Source organism: Diplotaxodon limnothrissa, linkage group LG11, assembly GCF_057381915.1.
Source record: "Diplotaxodon limnothrissa isolate DT_005_m linkage group LG11, D_limnothrissa_male_GT1.1, whole genome shotgun sequence".
NCBI lineage: Eukaryota > Metazoa > Chordata > Actinopteri > Cichliformes > Cichlidae > Diplotaxodon > Diplotaxodon limnothrissa.
The window spans coordinates 8,651,834-8,670,187 of record NC_140606.1 but is presented as its reverse complement, the minus strand read 5'-3'; the positions used below and the strand labels follow the sequence as shown (position 1 = coordinate 8,670,187).

At 42.3% G+C, this 18,354-nt stretch overlaps 1 protein-coding gene across 1 annotated transcript in view; it reads left to right on the top strand.

Annotated features, from left to right (window-relative positions):
* vps13b (vacuolar protein sorting 13 homolog B) overlaps positions 1 to 18,354 on the top strand; it is a 299,690-nt gene that overhangs the window by 83,891 nt on the left and 197,445 nt on the right. Inside the window, exons 18-19 of the mRNA XM_085366137.1 lie at positions 1,330 to 1,464; positions 2,261 to 2,440. Of these exons, the coding sequence (XP_085222263.1) occupies positions 1,330 to 1,464; positions 2,261 to 2,440 (315 nt within the window). The remainder of the gene's footprint in view (positions 1 to 1,329; positions 1,465 to 2,260; positions 2,441 to 18,354) is intronic.

The window sequence follows — 18,354 nt, the reverse complement described above, 5'->3', positions numbered from 1 at the left end:
TCAGTGGAGGCAAGTTACCAAACCTCGAGTTGCCCTTCAAGCATCCATTGGTGTGAGTGAACATTAAGTTAAAAGTGCTTTTGCATAGAATGAAGCACTTGTATGTACGTGTGTGTGTGTGTGTGTGTGTGAGATTTGCAGTAGAAAGTGTTTTGTATGCTAAACTTGAGTTTATTTATGTTGATATTGAACCTTTTTTGCCGTTTGCTCAGTGACTTTGCCGTCCCTTGGCCAACACACGACAGAAAAAGCCCCAGTAAGTTGTAAACTCGACTGAAAAAGTGCTGTGGACACTTGTAGGAAATAAAGCACAATCGCTGTATGAGAGGATTATTTGAGAAGGAAAGCCTTATTGGAACAGGTGATGCAAGAATTAAATGTGATTCCCTTGGACAGTTCCAGCTTACTGGAAGAATGTAGCATGTGATGAATGGATCCTCCTCTCCTCTCTCAACAGGCGGTTTGGCACATAACTTCCTTAACTCCACAGTATCTTTTAGTCATCCAGCTACGTCTCCCTGCTTCTCCTGTTATGTGTTTGAAATAGCCTCTCACCATAGAAATAACACTGACATATAATAGAGAATATGTAATTCCTTGTCACATTGCAAACAGTTTCATTTTGGAAAGATGGAAGACAGGAGGTTCTTCCACACTAGGCTGCCATTAAGAGAAGTAATCATAGAGTGAGGAACACTTGAGGCTCCTGTGATGTAATGCTGGTGTGAAGTGAGCTGTACTTGACACTAAGCTGAATACAAGCGTGACTACATGGAATATTGTTTTGGAAATAAACGATTACTCACAACAAGTTAATTAGATCTCTTTTTATCATGATTTTTAGGCGTAGCAGTGTGGGTGTGATTTCAGACTGTCTTGTATCCAAAATGATCTAAAAGTTTTCACAGGAAACAAAAATTGCAATAATAAACAAAGATAACCTCTATAAATTTTCAGACCCTGTCCGCTTGTACTCAGAAGAAGATATAACATTAAAGAAAATAATAACTTTAAGTATGGACTGGCGTAAACTTTAAAACTGAGAAGGTGCATCATGTATTTTAGAAAAATTGCCCAGTGTCGTTTGTCGTGGTTTATAGCTGACCTTAATATGCAAATGTATTTTAATTCAGATTATATGTCAAAGACATGCGCTATCAGTAATACTGTTGAAAACAGAGGACACCTTTTCTTGATTTCTTTGTTTAAGAGCAACTAGCTGGTCAAGAACAATTAAAGGCCAATCAGGTGTTTAACTAAGTCACAGAAGCGGTGCTTAAATCTGCCGGACTGCAGTTCATTTTCACTTTTTTTCACTTTTTTTATTAGGTGTGAAATATCCAGGCCCGTCACCGACTCTCGAAGGCTCGGTCCAAAACCTGGAGCTGAAGTTCTGCAGCCGTGCGACGGTGAAATGTGCCTCAGGAACCGTGGGAGCTGTAAAAGTGTGCGCCAGGACCCCAGGTGTGTGCAGCTGTGCCCTGTTAAAACTTTACTGCCTGTGTAGGAGGGAAAGAGTGAGACAGACTAGACTCTTCTTTTACTTTCTTTAACTTATGCTTTTACACACTCTACTCTGTCTTGCTCCCTCTCGTTTTCCTGCTCAGTCTTTATGTTGATTTCTATCCAGCTATGTGATTCAGTTGCTGTTTTCTCCTGGGGCGCTGTCATTGGGCTGTGGCCATGTCTTTGATGGCAAGGATGTTATTGGAGCTAGTGTCATAGCACAGAGTTCACAAGGTCAAGCTGCACATGATGTGGGTCAGATTAGTAGATCTATTGCAGCTGTCAATATAGAAATACAAGCAAACCATGTGCAGTTAATGCCCTTATTTTAAAATGACCATTTATTGTAGAGTCACAAAAATATGTGCACATAAGGAGTGAAAATGACGATGGAGGGCAAAGTTGTTCTTTTGGACTATGAGCTCTTCAACTAAAGTGAAAAATTAACAAAACATGGCTTTACTGGTGCATAGGAGTGGTCATAATAATAATAATTCATAATTCGTTATTAGGCCTTTTGCCTTCTGTATAGCAACCAAATAGTGCTGTTGCAGTTACTTCAAGGTGAATCACAAGGAAGTTCAAATAAAGGGCTGTTTTTAATACATGAAACATTTACAAATGTTTTATTTTATGTGTACATTTGGTCATTCCTATTTCAGAAATGCTTTCCAATTTATGGGAGTCATTATAGCTTGATTTGGAGAAGTGGAGAGTTTGTAAAATATTACAAACTATTACTCTTGTCTTTCAGGTTCAGGAGAGGGAGTGAAGGAGAAGCTGGTTCCTCTGATTCAGGGTCCATCTGACACTAAAGAACTACATATGAGCCGCTGGCTTAATGAGATTCGCAAGCCTGAATCTTTGCTGGCCCCTGACCTGCTGGCATTTTCTATTCAGGTCCCTCAGCAAGGAGATGATTGCAGGAACTCAGGTATAAGTGTTTTAAATGTATGGATTACCCTCTTTTCTCCTCTCCGCTCCTCTCCACCCCTCCCCACCCTTCATTTATAAATCAGGTTTTAGTTCATTTTCTGGTTGTGGTTTTGGTGTTTGGGTTTGTTACAGGCACTGATTATATCTGCACTATTGGTGATCTAATTCAGGAGTCTCCATTTGTTTAGGTTGTCATATTTTCCTTCCTCTCATAATGTCATGTAGTGCCCCCTTTCAGTTATTTGTTTTGTAAAGCCGATAAGTGTTTCCCACTCTGCTGTCCTTGAAGCAGGGTTGGCAGCCCTGCATCTCTTTTCAGGCAGTGTGATTTCTCTAAACAGCAGTTAGTCTCTGTCAGCACTGGGCTGAGCTGGCTAACAACAGCTAACCACTTGAGGATTGCTGTTGACGGCTGCTCTGATGTCAGGTTGCAGTTTTGATTGCATCCCTAGACCACAGATTATGTTTCCTGTGTCATTGTGAGGGTGTGTGGGTGCATGCATGTGCCTTTTGAGAGAGGGAGTGGGATTATTCAGTAGCCTTTCCAAAGAGCTAAAAATGCAAACCAATTCCAAAATTTAAAGTGCTGCAGTGCTTGATTTAGTAAGTAGGATATTAATCATCACATCTGTACATGTCGCCAAGGATGCCCTCATTTTTCTGTATGAGCTTCTAGAAATAGATATGACCACGGATATTAGTGTGTTATTAATATTCTTCATACCGTCAACTTAAAAAAAACGTTCTTCCCGAGAAAAACTGATACCTCTCGAAGTATGGGACAGTCTCTACTATGTCATGGCCTTTAGCCACTCCCAAGTTTCTAAAAGCCCACAGTAGGGGCCTTAAAGTACATTCTGGGCTGTTTTCCTGCAACCCTCTCCCAAGATCAGATCCCAAGATCAGATACAGGAGAAGCCTGGGGTGACAAGGTAAAACAATACAGCTCCATTTGTTTTCAGAGTTGTCTTCAGAGTCACAGTTGTACATTCCTTTTAATACCGGACTACAGAGATTCATTGTGTAGCCTTGATTTGTGCAAACCGCCAACTCCTGAATCATATCAGGGCTCAGGCCTTAAACATGTCAGCTCTGAGGTGTGTATAGAGCTCTCCTCAGGTAGTTTAAACTGTGAGAAGAAGATGCAGTTGTACCTAAGGGTGCAGGAAAGTAAGAAGAAAACTATTGTTTAGAGACAGTAGATTTTGGAGGTCATCCCTAACCAGGCACTGTATTGCTCTTTAAATTTCACTCTATCATTTACTGTCCCATTTCTAGTAAACCAAGTGCCAGGACACTGCTGTAAATTGCAAATAAAAGGCAGGCTGACATTTCTTAGAGAGGTAATGGTTTGATAAATGTGAGGACAGTCATTGAATACATTTCCTGAATGTTACAGTGACAGAAAGGCAGATTTTTAAAATCAGTGTTTCCGACGAGATGTTCTTCCATCGATTACGTACATGATCACTCAGACATGTAGTAGATAGATACTTTTAGGAGCTCTGGTAAACTCTGTTTAGTCCACGGCCTCAAACCATTACTGTGATTTAGAGACCATATTATTTCAGTAAAGCATGGCTCATAAAGGCAGTACATATTTTTGAATATTAAAACCTGATCTGAACACAAACCAGAAGACCAAAAGGAAGCAAAGAGAGTGGGAGAGCGAAAGGAGATGAAGGTAAAAGGAGGTGGGGGGGCTGACTCCCAGAAGAACTGAATATATCTCCAGCAGATGTGGAGCAGTGCAGGTCTGTGCTACTTCTCATCACTGCCTCTCTTCTTTTTCCCCCCCTGTCTTTTGAGTTCAGATCGCTCTTTTTTTTTTTTTCTCTCTCACTGTCTGAACGTCTCTATTGTCTCTTTTCGGACATACGATATTTAACAGTGTGGGATTCATCAGTCAGTTAACTGGCTGCCATTCAGACTTGGGGCATGTTTACCTTCATATTACTTATATAAATATGTGTCACTCACATGTGTCTAAATGACGGAGAAAAGCCACAAATCAGCTGTGATATGTGCCATATTTGCAAATAGCTTTCACCCCTTTGATAATGAGAATCACAAACATTGTGTGTGTGTGTGTGCTACCAAAGATAGAGCTGTATTTCGCCCCTTGTGCATTTCAGTCTCAGATCAATCACTTTTGTTTTTGGAATATTGAAACGATTAATGCCCTAGACATCTAATTGATCTAATAATCAAATGTGTAGTGAAAGCTGGGGGTCAGCAGCGTGTGACTGTAAGGTAACAACTTTACCACACGTGGAACGTTTTTCTCATTCTCTGTATTTTTCCTAACATGCTGCTGAGGATAACACTTGTGTGTGTACACAGGGTTTTGGGGTGTCTCTTAAAGCTCTGTGTTTTGTATGGTGGTCAGGCTTACATCAAAGCCTTTGGTTAGCCCACATGTCCCATGTCCCTGCTGTCATCCAGAGGGTGACTAGGAGCCTGTTATAGCAATGTTAATAGAATGATGGCTGCAACGCCTCATTCAGCAAGAGATGAAAGGTGGTGTGGCACTGCTCTAAATAGGCTGGACACTTTGCTCCCACAGGGCTAGCTCAGAGGTTCAACATTTTGTGATCATGACATTCCTCAGTTGTTGGAGCACTTGGTCTTGGCATCAAACACACTTTATTCTTCCCATGTGGTTCTGCTGAGTCCATTTACCAAATTCCTAAAGTGTGATCATTATACACTGAGTATACGACCGGGGTAGGGAGAAAAGCTGACTCCTGACAGTAGGATGCAGTGGAAAACACAGCAGAGTTATGAGCGATTTCTGCCCAGTTCTCAAAGCATAACGGGGGAGGGGGGGAATGGGGGTAATTGCCATTAAGCTACCAGTGTGTAGTCAGTGAAGTGTTTAAATATATATACATTCATATACCTTTATTTGATTGACTGCAGTTGATTATAAGTCAAGAGAAGTCTTGCTTTTTCGTATTTTGCCTCTGCCCCTTTATGTATGAGTGATCTCTGCATTGTCTCATTTCTTAGAGCTTTTGACAGGCTCTGAAAATCAACAGCACTTTCCTTATAGATCCTTTAATTCATCCCAGAAGCCATTTCCTCAATGCCATGCACCTTCTAATTTCTCAAGGCTCGGAAAGGCTCATATCTCCAGGGGGGATGTTGGGAAATGTTCATTTTCAGTGTTAAAGTAAAGATAAATTGGTTGTTTTGATATATTGTTTTATTTGAATTATTTGTAGTCCAGTATTTTAATGAAAGCTTTGACACGTTTAATTGTCTCATTCTTTCTCTCACTCCTTATAACTCTTTTATACAAAGTTAATCTAAGGAGATGAGTAGCTTTTAAATATGGCCAGTGACATCTGTTTTCTGTCTAATTGTTTACCAGTGAACTAAAACAAAATTCCAATTTACTTAGAAAATGAAGAGGGTGGGTTGGGTGGCTATGGTCGGCGGTTGGAGGGAGTCCCTGTACACTTGTAGAACTCCTGCAGATCGGGAATAATGTGTTTTTATTTAACAGAGCTGAGGTTGGAACATTCTAATAAATTAAACACAATTAAAGGCGTGGGTTTTTACGCAGAAGAACTAAGCAGCTCTGCTTTGAAGTGTCCTCTTTTATGGATCCAAAATGGTCGAGTAATTTTATTTCTCGCCATTAACCCTTTAGATTACAACATGACGGTCCCACAGGCTTTCTCCAAGTTGATTAGTCGACCCAGATAGCCACAATATCCTTTTCATGCTCTTTTCTTCTGAAATAACAAAACTTTAAAAGCATTATGAGACATGAATAATAAAATATATCAGCGCCACTTTTTAATTAAATAAATAAAAGATAAACTATTGTAATAAATCAACAATGGAAACATGCAAGTCTGCAGGGCAAGTCTGCAAGTGAGGTAGCTGCTTTTAAGTCACAGCAGACAGCAATCCAGGTTGGCGGACAGGATCAGAAGGGCATAGGTTTTTCTTCCACATGGGCCTAGTTGAGAGCCAGGGACATGTCATCATTCACCAGCATGCATTGGAATGGATGCCTCTGGTATTAGATCTATAAATTATTTTTGAATTTAATAAGAGTAGAGCAGTGCCTTTAGTGACTAGGACCAGAAATCCTTGGCCATGTCATTCACAGTGACCTCTAGTGCTACTTTGAGTGTAAATTATCACTGGTACTCAAGAGACAGTTTGATCATTTTGATCCCTGGACAGTGGCTGGCTGGCTGGCTGACTATGTGCTTTTGGCTCAGTCTTGGGTCTGTCATCACTGATGGATGGGAAGGACTAAGGGGCCTTGGATGGGGCTAGTGTGCAAGAGTAAAGGGCTAGAGGGCGTGTGAGGAGCTGGGGTTTATGCTCAACCGTGGGGCAAGCAGCAGCCTGCAGGTGTCCCCCACCCCAAACACACACTCACTTTACCATTGTGATTTCAGCAGAGGAGGGAGGGACCAATGGCTCGAGTGAGTTTTATGATTGTAGAAGAGAGAGGGAGAGTGTGAGTCTGTGAGGGATAGCATGTGTTTTCCCTAGGCACGGCAGCAGCTGCGAGACAATGATTTATGCTTTTCTCAGAACTCTGGGATCTCAAAATGTTACATTTAATCAAGCACACTGAGAGCAGAGCAAATGTTAAAGATGTTCCCTATAAAGCCCTTCAGTTTTGATCTCTTTACCATACCATGGGAGCAGGGAGAATAGAGGAACAAAGTGATCTTTAATCTCAATTTTAACATATTGAAGGGAATAATGAAAGCTACATGGAATTAATCCTGTGCAAATTCCCAAAGTGCTGTAATACTGAACACACTTAGTTCCCTAATAGTTATTAAAGCTGTTTTCTTCTCAATTACTGCTTTAAAATTAGACAAATGGGGGGAAGAAACTGCTTCAGAGTTTATTCTGAATTAAGTCTAAACATATTTATTATAGGAGAGCAGATACTACGTATATGTTGCATGCATTATAGTGACATTTCATGCAAACCTATATATAAGTGTTGGTGTGTATTTGTGCCCATTTATGTAAGTGTCCTGAGAGGCCTGTCCACAGCAGTCAGAAACAGGTGGGGTTCTACAGTACCTCGAGTCTGCAGACCCAAAGACTAATGAGAGCAGGTGGCACTGAAGCACCACCTGACTTTGATCTGACCGTTCGACTTGAGCACATGAATGCATTCCATTATACTCACTGGTCAGTGCATGCACGTGCAAATGCAGAGAAATTGCTACACATGCTATGTTTGCCTCTTTACTGAAATGATAGCCTTTGAATGGGTTGCACTGACACTGTAGATGGGGTGTGAACTGAAGTGGGATCTCCCTTGGTAGCCTCCTCCATTACAATCTTTCAAAGGACTGCCGTACTTTCATATGTCCATCTATCATGCTCTTTTCCCCTCCTTTGCATGTGTTCACTCACTCCATAGAGTGTTAAATCAACAGTCTGGCTTGGTTTCAGGCAGAAACTTGATGGCTTTAAGCTGCTGCCTGAACTTTTTCTGGCTGATAGATCTACAGTAGACAAAATGGTACTAAAAATACATTTATTGTACATGCTTGGGAGAAACCTCAGAAAGCAATTTACCAGGGAAATGTCATAAATGAAGTGACCAGCTCTTCAGCTGTTGGGACCTGATCAAAATTTCACAAGAGATGACTGTGAATAAATGAAGAGACAAGTAGCTACTTCAGATAATGTCTGGGAGTGTGCATTCATACAATTCTAAGGAGTATGAGAATTTAACAGGACTTACTCATTGGGCTTTGCCTCATGCAAATTAAAATGAGTCTTGCCATTCAATTTTAGAATCAAGGGCATGAAACTCGACCAAAACACGTTATCCCAAGTGTTTGTTTGTTTAAGCACCCAGTGACTTCCACAATAGTGTGCTTAATCACCAAGGCAGCTACTCTCATCATGTTTTGTGTATGTATGTAGCAAGGCAGGTAATCTGGAGATCAGACCCCAGAGAATCCTCTCAGAGATGGCTGTCGAGGTCAATCACAGCCCATTACTGGAGCTGTTCATCTGTGAAGTGTTCGGCTATTTAGGCCAGTCTCACAGTTCTTAAAGCCTGAGGCAGAGGGACGAACATACAGATTGGGCAAAAAGAGATGAGGGCTAAGGCTAGAGATGGGGTGGGGTTGGAGTGTGACTCAGGCTAAAGATAGTGATGCTAGTCCTCACTCTAATGATATCACAGCTCCAATGCGAGTATTTTATATCTTCCCTTCAGGATTCAATATGAACAGAAGATGGGATTGTGTTTACACCACGTAGTAAATGAGTGCAAATGACACACTCAGGAAACTTCTGTTATAATAACAGTGAAGTAACAGAATTGAAATAAAAGATTATAGAATAAAAGGAGAAATATAACATTTTGGAAAGATGAGATGTAGCACTGCTACCGTTACACAAATAACATTAATCAGTCATAATAATGGTTAGTTATTCTCTGCCTAGTTAAGGGGTTGAAGCTGTAGAAGATTTAGTCTCTAAGTGTGAAAAGAGGTCATTGTGGGTCACTGCTATTTTACCTCTGAAGGTTGTTGTCTAGGTAAGGTAGAGTCAAAGGGAAGGAGATAAGCAATTAGCCTTTCTCACCATGTGAAAGTGGAGAGAATATTACCTAATCAGTCTCATTAGCGTGATCTCTGGAAAGGCGTAATGACTGCTTGTAATGGCTGTGAAAGGATCTCGTATCACATTAGTGTGAATGTCACTTCCAGATGAAAAGTCTATAGCACTTAGAAATAACATGGGCACAAGGCAGAAGTCTAAAGTGTAGTAATGTTTCTGTACTAGTTTGAACTCAACTTTATGTTTGGTGTGTTTCCTTGTGACTACCTGTGTGTTTGGGGCTACATAATAAATGTGGATCCTCCTTGAAGTCACAAATCTTAAATGTCTAAAGGTTTTACAATATAGATGTGAGCGTTTTACGTTTTGTATGTCTTCATTCAGATTGTTAGGTGAACTTTGGCGATCCACACTGAAATAGCAAAAAAAAAGGAAGTAAATCTCCTCTGTAAAGCACATGAACAGCATTCCAGTGACACTGCATGGATTTTGATAATGCCTACTTTTAGAAGCATTTAGTGCTGAGCTTTATGTTCTATTAAGTTAAGTCAGTACATGAAGAAATTAAATTTCCCACATTTTTCTGATGATGCTTTCTGCTCCACAGCTGCAACATGGTGATTTAGCTTGTCAGCTACTGGGTGTAATGTAATTCCCGGGGCTCCCTGACTCATTTTACCACTAAGGTACATTTATTTTTAAGGTCTGTCAGTGACACACGCTTTCTTATTATTGAGTTATTACAACAAGTAATTCCAAGTTAAGCTCCTTAGAGGCAGATAGGGAGAGACTCTCCAGTGATCACTGCAGGAAAGGCGAAGGAGTTTTGTTTTGCTGTTTATAAAGGCAGAACAACACTACAACGCGTTAACAGGGCACACTCACTGTAAACTCTGGTTCATTGTGTTGCATACAAGCTGTTTACACTTTATCCAGCTCTGGATTGAGTAGCTGGGATGGAGGAGGTCAATTTACTTAACCTTATCTAATTGAATGTTGTCACTGGATCAAAGGTCGCCACATTCCACACAGTCAGATCAAACATCACACAGTACAGTCACAACAATTGGCTACCCTGGATCACTTAATCAGGGGCTTAAAGTTTTATTCTCACAAATTAGAGGGGATAATGTCCAGACGGACTGTGGAGGGCCTGAACACTGTCTTCAGTTATGCACATTTGGATTAGTTAGCTTTAATCATACTGGTACTAAGAGGGTTTCCTCAACTTTCAAGCAATTTACAATTTACTTTATACATTTCTGTGCATAAAATTTGTTGCATAATCCTTGCCAAAGCTGCCAAAGATATCTTTTAATTTATGTTAAAGCTTAAACCTTGTGATGCTTCATGATAAAATATACACATGTGCTGATGTGAGAGGCTGTAGTTTAGTAGATGCCCCATAATGGAGAATTTCTTTCTCTTTGCTGACAGAGACAAACATCAATTTGCGGTGGCTCCCTGTTCATCACGCCACTCAGTTTATCAGTGTCACTGTCTGTCTGTGAGCCATACTTCTGTCTTTCATCTCTCATTATTGCTGTTCCAGCAAGTGAGATCAACCACTACCTCCTCACATTATTAGAGGCTGGTTACTGATTCATACTCTGCCAGTCCTAAAGTCATATACAGGCTAACCAGAGTTCAGACAGATGCTGAATAGGCAGAGCAGAGCAGTACTGAAGCGAGCTGGCTGGAGTTCTGTGTCAGTAGCCAAACCAATATGTGTCTCGCCGCTTGAGTGCCCATCAGAAAACATGTGGTGGTCGTGGGAAGGGGATGAGAGCCCATTAGCTTCTACACAGCTGAGCTGCCGCGGCGCGTCTCCTCCCTCGTACCAAGCCCTCTCCTCACCTCTTCTCTCATTCCCCCAACACGGCACTCCTCCGCCTCCACTCCCCTATTTTATGTGCTCCGCACAAACTTTCCCAGGCTATGCTGTTGCCCAAATGAGTCTGTGTGCGCACATTGCGCAAAGCTTAACCACACAGAACCACAGCAGTATCAGCTCTTCCAAAGAATACAAGGGAAATTAAAAATTAGTGCAGAAGGTACATTCTCACATCAGGCAGCAGTGATGATAAAAAAGGAGTTGAAAGGAAAGTGGTGTATAGGGTTAAGAAGGGGTAGGAGCTGATGTTCTTTGAAATCTCTTTGATGCTGATGTGGACATTATTACTGGAGAAGTACGTTAGATGTAAGTAATTAAGCTAATAGTTGTTGTAGGGTTCTGGGTGGGACAGCGGTGGCGGTGAGAGGCATTTCTCACAGCTCTCTCAGAATAAAAAAGGCAAAGTAATTAACAGAATCAGTCGGTAGGAACCAGACCAGGGGGGGTGGGTTGAGTGAGGCTCAGTCAGGAATGGAATGTGACACACACCAGCTTCACTAATGTTGAATTCTCCCATACAACTGGCTTATGCTTACACACACACACACACACACACACACTCACACTTATTCACACAAACAGAACACTCTCAATAGTACCAATTACAAGGATGGGTTTTTTTAGGCTGGCTTTTGTTCATAAATGCTCCTGGCAAAGAGCACTTTTCAGCATCATCTGTTAGAGAGCAATAGAAGGAAGTTGAAAATTGGACTCTGCAAGGTTTTGTTTGCCACATATCCTGGTCTTCTGTTGTTCAAAGCATATTTCTTTCTGTCACTGAAAACCATTGTGATTTGTTCCAGTGACAGACAGACTGAAAAATGGATTCTCAGAGTCTTTATTGTATCGTCACGTATTTATCTCCTAAGAGTTCTGTAATTCTTCTTGTTTTGTATGTAGAGCTCTCATTTGTCTTCAAAGTCCCCCCACAGACCACACAGGAACATCACTGGCGTCATTTCCCATAAAAGAACCAACAGTCATGCTGCGATGACTAAGTATATGCAGGTTTGACCAGCAGAATGATTGGCAGCTGAAATTATTTAAAGATTTAAAGCTGCAGTCGGTAATGTTCTGCACCTTTCAACTGCATAAAAGATGACAAGAGCATGTTTTAGTGTTTGTACTAGTGATCCTCCACTGACCAGCTGTCTGTGGGTGTGTGTGTCACCAGAGTTTTCTTTGCCAGTAGCTTTTCCTAGAGACTAGTGGTGATTTTTAATACACCTCACTGGGCAGAACTAGTGTAGAGGCCATCAGTAAGTAACAAAAACAGAGTTTCTTTTTTTTTTTTTTTATGGGGCATCTGTGCCAAAAGGTTCTTTGCTTTTTTTTTAAACCGAGGCAGGTGTACATTTTTAGTCCTTTTTGTAATGCAAGTGTCACATTTTTACAAGAAAGAAATGCCAGCAGCATTAAGAGATGCTGAGCAGCCTGCTGTGCACTGATGCTTTCTTTTTTTTCTTCTTGTCACTATTACATTTATTTAGCCAGCTGGAGAAAGGGTAGGATATACACTACACCAGCCACATCCTAACATTAATGGATAGTTTAGTTTATCAAGTTCCCTGTTAGCTGCAGGAATGCAGCAGCTATTCTTGCTGCAGCAGAAGTTAATGCCTCAGCTCTGTGAGTATTTATAAGTGTGTCAAACTAGCACAATATTGATATGAAACTAATACTTGGAGGAACATTTTGCTCGCTGTGGGTCCACTAGTTAAGCAGAAGTAAGTTAGACTCTTGTACATCCAGCACATCTCTTTTGTGTATATTTTGTGTCATAGCAACCACAGTGTCATAATAAATAGCTAATAAAAACCACTGCACTCCCAAAGAGTTCTCAAATGTTCTCAGGTGGCTCTTTTGAAGGGTGTCTGGTTTTTTCAGCTGGCAAAACATGATTTAATGCACACGCCCCTTTAATGATGGGCAAACGCCTTGTAACTGTTTCACAGTACACTATGCTATAATGGCTAGAGGCAGCATGCACAAAGTATGGTTTATATCAACTTGACCCATGCTGTCTACCTCTGACCTGGGACGGGAGGGTCAGCCACTGATTGATCTGTGCCTTTTCTTTTCTCATTTTTGTGCAGGTTTCTTCTATTTCATTTCATATTTCACTTATACATACAAGACATATGACCTTAAATGCTTAGGCCAATTCCCTGGAAACTGTTGTGAGAATGTATGCTTTAGGTTTGAACTCTTTTCAGTTGCTTTTATTCATTTGTTCATGAATGTCAGTCTGGAAAAAACAGTTTTAACTTTTATTTCCATGGTTAATCAACACCATATCAGAATCAGAATCAGAAAGGGTTTTATTGCCAAATGTTGAGCGGGTTTACAACATTAGGAAATTGCTGCGGTGCTTCAGTGCAAACATACATATCTTCCCTGCACTTTATGTTGTTAAGTTTAACACTTCAACTTTGAGTGTGGCTTTTGGGATCAGGTATAAACATTTCGAAATTGGTTGAACGGCATTATGTAGAAACTAGTTCTGACAGAGCCTAAATAAGCACCTATTCAGAACTTTACACACAAATACAAAGCAGTTCCAGATCCCTTCCCTGTTGTAGTTTTTTTTTTCCACTCTGTACCCTCCCCGTCTCCGTCACTATCTCTGATCTTTACCCTCCCTCACTTTGTGGCTTTTTCCTCTTTTTCTGTCCTGCACCCATGTGCTCTTCTGTTCCTGGTCCCAGAGTTTACCACCACCCCCAAAGTCTATGCTCTGCTCTGTCCCACTTACCCTTTGTTCAATTGCCTGCCAGGCTGGGCAGGAATGTTAATGGAAGCTGTCAGTGGGACCTGATTTAAAAGGTTACTGGGAGCTCCAACCAGAGCAGCATCCAGTGACAGAGGCTCTGGCCCAGTGAGAGTTATGGTGTTGTGGGTGAAGAGAGCATCCTCCTCCCTTTGCCCCTCAGCCTCTCCTGGTAACTTGAGCCTTATTGTTTCTGAAGGCCAGGCAAGGCCTTGTGACTGGTCAACTCCAGCTCAACTAAACTTTTATTGCCAGTTGTCATTTTGACTCTGAGCACCTATTAATTTTATCTTCTGTGCCCGTTTTTACCATTGTTATTACATAATATAGTTTAGAGACAGGCCCAAACATGTCCAGTCACGACCTTAATTTAGTCACTTGTATGCTGATGACAGCTGATTTTTTTTTTTTCCATGAAATGGCTCTCCATTTTGTAGCCTCTTAACTATATTTCAAACACATGTGTCAGTCTTTGTCATTCATTCTCACCATCAGCATTTTTAATGGCCATTACAGCTCTCTTATTTCAGGGTGAAATAATAAAGGCTTAATTAGAGCCACCTAAAATCAAATGGTTATCATTTATTATGACCCATCGACACTGTTTTGCTTTCTAGACCTATGTGAGAGGAAAAATAAGAGTGAGAGACAGAGAGAAATGCAGACATACCATCCTGGTAACAGACTCTTTACCAAAATTAATAATGAAAACTATTTACCATGAAATATGATGCCGTGTTTTGAAAGCTGTGACTAATGTGAGTCTGTACCCACAGTGTGTAGTATCAGCATAAACTGTGTGGGCTGAGATTGAGGCCTGACACCCAACCTACAGGCTACATCTTTGCTTCTGTGTGGCTGAACTATACAGCCAAGGTGGAGACTTTGCTCCAGGGCTTTAGGCCTCTGTCAGTTCCATGGTTGACAGCACTATTAAGCCCTTACTTCTCTGGTATTTCTGGGGGAAAACAGACCAGACCTTTGACACTGGCGTCATACAATCTGAGTGTGAAACTGGTTTCATGTATATATGTATATGTTCACCTAAATATAAGCATGTCAGTGTCCTGTGTATTAGCTGTGTAACTTCCCAGTTACTAAAGGGCAGCAAATTTATCTAACTGGGGACATTTTGAATGCAGTGAGTTATATATAACTCACTCCTGTGGTCTGTTTTTGCCTGTGTATGCATGTAGTGTATAGATGTTTGTAAGTTTACTGGGTCTCCCTCATTATAGGTGTAGGCTTATTACCACGTGATATTTTTACATGATATTTTCTGCTTTGCTGTAGAGTTTTTCATGAAATTTAAGATATTTTTTAAGATAAACATACGTGTTGTCTGAGATTTTGAAGCTGATGGAAAATCTCATCTCATGAATCCACAGCCTCCTGAAATGTTGACACAACGCTAGTGATATCAAAACAGTAGAGAGAGCTAGAATGATAACGGATGAGTGTATTTAAGCAGAGAAGGGGGAGAGGGGGTTGTGACAGATAACATGAGCAGAGGAAGTGAAGACTGCTGATTGACTGCTGAATGAGTCTGCTCTGTTTTAAAGTGTCACTGCGAGGCCTGGATTTTGGACAAGCAGAAGATCCCTGTCCAGGTGCAGACACTAAATTCAGCCGGCTTCTCCACACACGGAGAGATGGATGACTTGGCTGCATGTGTGGTGCGCTGCATGCAGTAGGCCGGAATTCATGGAGGCCTGTTACCTCGTACTGAAAATTGGATATGACTGTGTGCTTATTAAAGACAGGAAATAAAAGCAGGTGTTTTTTTCAGTAAGTAATATCTAAGAGATATCTTGGAAACTGTAAATCATTATTTCTGATAAACAAATCATTGGTTTGTTGAAAGTAATAGAATCTCTGCAAGCTTGCCGTTGTTCACACTGTATCGCATCGACTTTTAAGATAAGATAAGATAAGATAACCTTTATTAGTCCCACACGTGGGAAATTTGTTTTGTCACAGCAGGAAGTGGACAGTGCAAAAGTTATGAGGCAAAAATTAGAATACAATAAGAATAAATACAGTACACAACTGTACAGAATAGAATAAAATACTATATACAGTAGAATAAAATAAAATAAATATACAATAAGATAAAAATAGAATACAAATACAAATACTATATACAACTGAGTAAAAATACAACGATGACAGAAAGGATTATTGCACTTAGTATTATTGCATATGTATGGATGTGTGTGCTTGATCAGTTAAAGTCTTTATTATGGAGTCTGACAGCAGTGGGGAGGAAAGACCTGCGAAATCTCTCCGTCCCACACCGTGGGTGCCGCAGTCTCCCACTGAAGGAGCTGCTCAGTGCTGTCACAGTCTGCTGCATGGGGTGGGAGATGTTGTCCATCAGGGATGACAGCTTAGCCGCCGTTCTCCTGTCACTCACCACCTCCACTGGGTCCAGAGGGCATCCTAGAACAGAGCTGGCCCTTCGGATCACCCTGTTCAGTCTCTTCCTGTCCCCAGCAGAGATGCTGCCGCCCCAGCAGACCACGCCATAAAAGATAGCAGAAGCCACAACAGAGTCATAGAATTTCTTCAGGAGTGGGCCCTCCACTCCAAACGACCTGAGTCTCCGCAGCAGGTACAGCCTGCTCTGCCCTTTCCTGTAGAGGGCGTCTGAGTTATGAGTCCAGTCCAGTCTATTGTTCAGATGAACACCAAGGTACCTGTAGCTGTCCACAGCCTTAATGTCCATACCTTGGATGTTCAGTGGTTGCAGTGGAGAATGCTTGTGCCTGCGGAAGTCTACCACCAGTTCCTTGGTTTTACTGGCATTGATCTGGAGGTAGTTCAGCTGGCACCAGTCCACAAAGTCTTGGGTCAGACCTCTGTACTCCTTGTCGTCCCCATCAGTGATGAGGCCGACTATTGCAGAGTCATCAGAGAACTTCTGCAGGAAGCACTGGGTGGAATTGTGGGAGAAGTCTGCAGTGTAGATGGTGAAGAGGAACGGAGCCAGAACCGTTCCCTGTGGGGCCCCCGTACTGCAGACGACCCTGTCCGACACACAGCCCTGAGCCCTCACATACTGTGGTCGGTCGGTGAGGTAGTCCAGGATCCAGGTAGTGAGGTGATGGTCCACTCCAGAGTTCACCAGCTTGTCCTTTAGAACCGAGGGAAGAATAGTGTTGAAGGCACTGGAGAAATCAAAGAACATGATTCTCACAGTGCTTCCAGCGGTCTCCAGGTGAGCGAGGGAACGATGTAGGAGGTGAATGACGGCATCATCCGCTCCAATGCCAGGCTGGTAGGCAAACTGAAGTGGGTCCAGTGATGAGCTTATTAGGCGCCGAAGCTGAGCCAGGACCAACCGCTCCAGGGTCTTCATCAGGTGGGATGTCAGAGCCACCGGCCTGTAGCTGTTGAGGTCCTTGGGGCGTGAAGTCTTTGGCACTGGTACAACACAGGAGGTTTTCCAGAGCTGTGGGACTCTTCCCAACCTCAGGCTCAGGTTGAAGAGGTGCTCCATCACCCCACACAGTTGGTCCGCGCAGGACCTGACGACCCTCGAGCTGATGCCATCTGGACCCGCTGCCTTCTTGCCATTAATCCTCCTCAGTTCCCTCCTAACCTGGGTGGTTGAGAGAGACAGGCTGGAGCCTTGTGTTGAGTGTGTATTGGATGCTGTTGTTGGGGGTGGGGGGGAGTGAGCAGGGTGAATAGAGGAGGTGTGAAGTGTCTGAGGTGGAACAGCAGCAGTGGGGGTGGGTGAGTCTGCAGCCGATGTTGCAGACTGCCTCATGGCTGAGTCAAATCTGTTGAAGAAATGATTCAGTTCATTTGCCCATCTCACATCCCTCCCAGGCAGAGAGTTCTGCTGTTTGTGGCCCGAGATGGTTCTGAGGCCTCTCCAGACTTCACCAACGTTGTTTTGTTGAAGCTGGTTCTCCATCTTCTGCCTGTAGCTCTCCTTCCCATTCCTTATCAGTCCCCTCAGCTCTCTCTGCACCCTTTTCAACTCCTCTTTGTCTCTGGATTTGAAGGCCCTCCTCTTCTGCTTGAGGACGGTTTTAATTTCTGGGGTAATCCAAGGTTTGTTGTTGGAGAAACACCGTACAGTCCTGGTGTAGGTACAGTGTTATCCACACAGAAGTTTATATAGTCAGTAATGCATGTAGTAAGGCTGTCGATGTCCTCACCGTGGTCATCACAAATCACCTCCCACACAGTCGACTCAAAACAATCCTTAAGAGCCTCCTCGCTCTCCTCTGACCATCTCTGTACTGTGCGGGTGGCTGGTGGCTCCCTGCGCACTAAGGGCTCATACACAGGGACAAGGTGCACCAGGTTGTGATCAGATCTGCCCAGGGGAGGGAGAGGTGATGAACTGTATGCCTCTTCTGCATTGGCATACAGTAAGTCCAGTGTTTTATTGACTCTGGTTGGGCAGGTCACATACTGGGTGAAGGTGGGCAGTGTGGAGTCCAGTGAGGCATGATTGAAGTCCCCTGATATTATGAGAAGGGCTCTCGGTGATTTATACAGTTTCAAGTTCTGGGCATTTCTTCAAATAGAGATTGGGTGACCTCCTCCTTTATGCAAAGCAGGCTTTTATAAGAGGAGAGCCTTTATTTCAAATGTTGCTTGATAAATAAACTAGTTCCTGAGCACGATCTCTCGACAGAGACCAGCTAGATTGTTT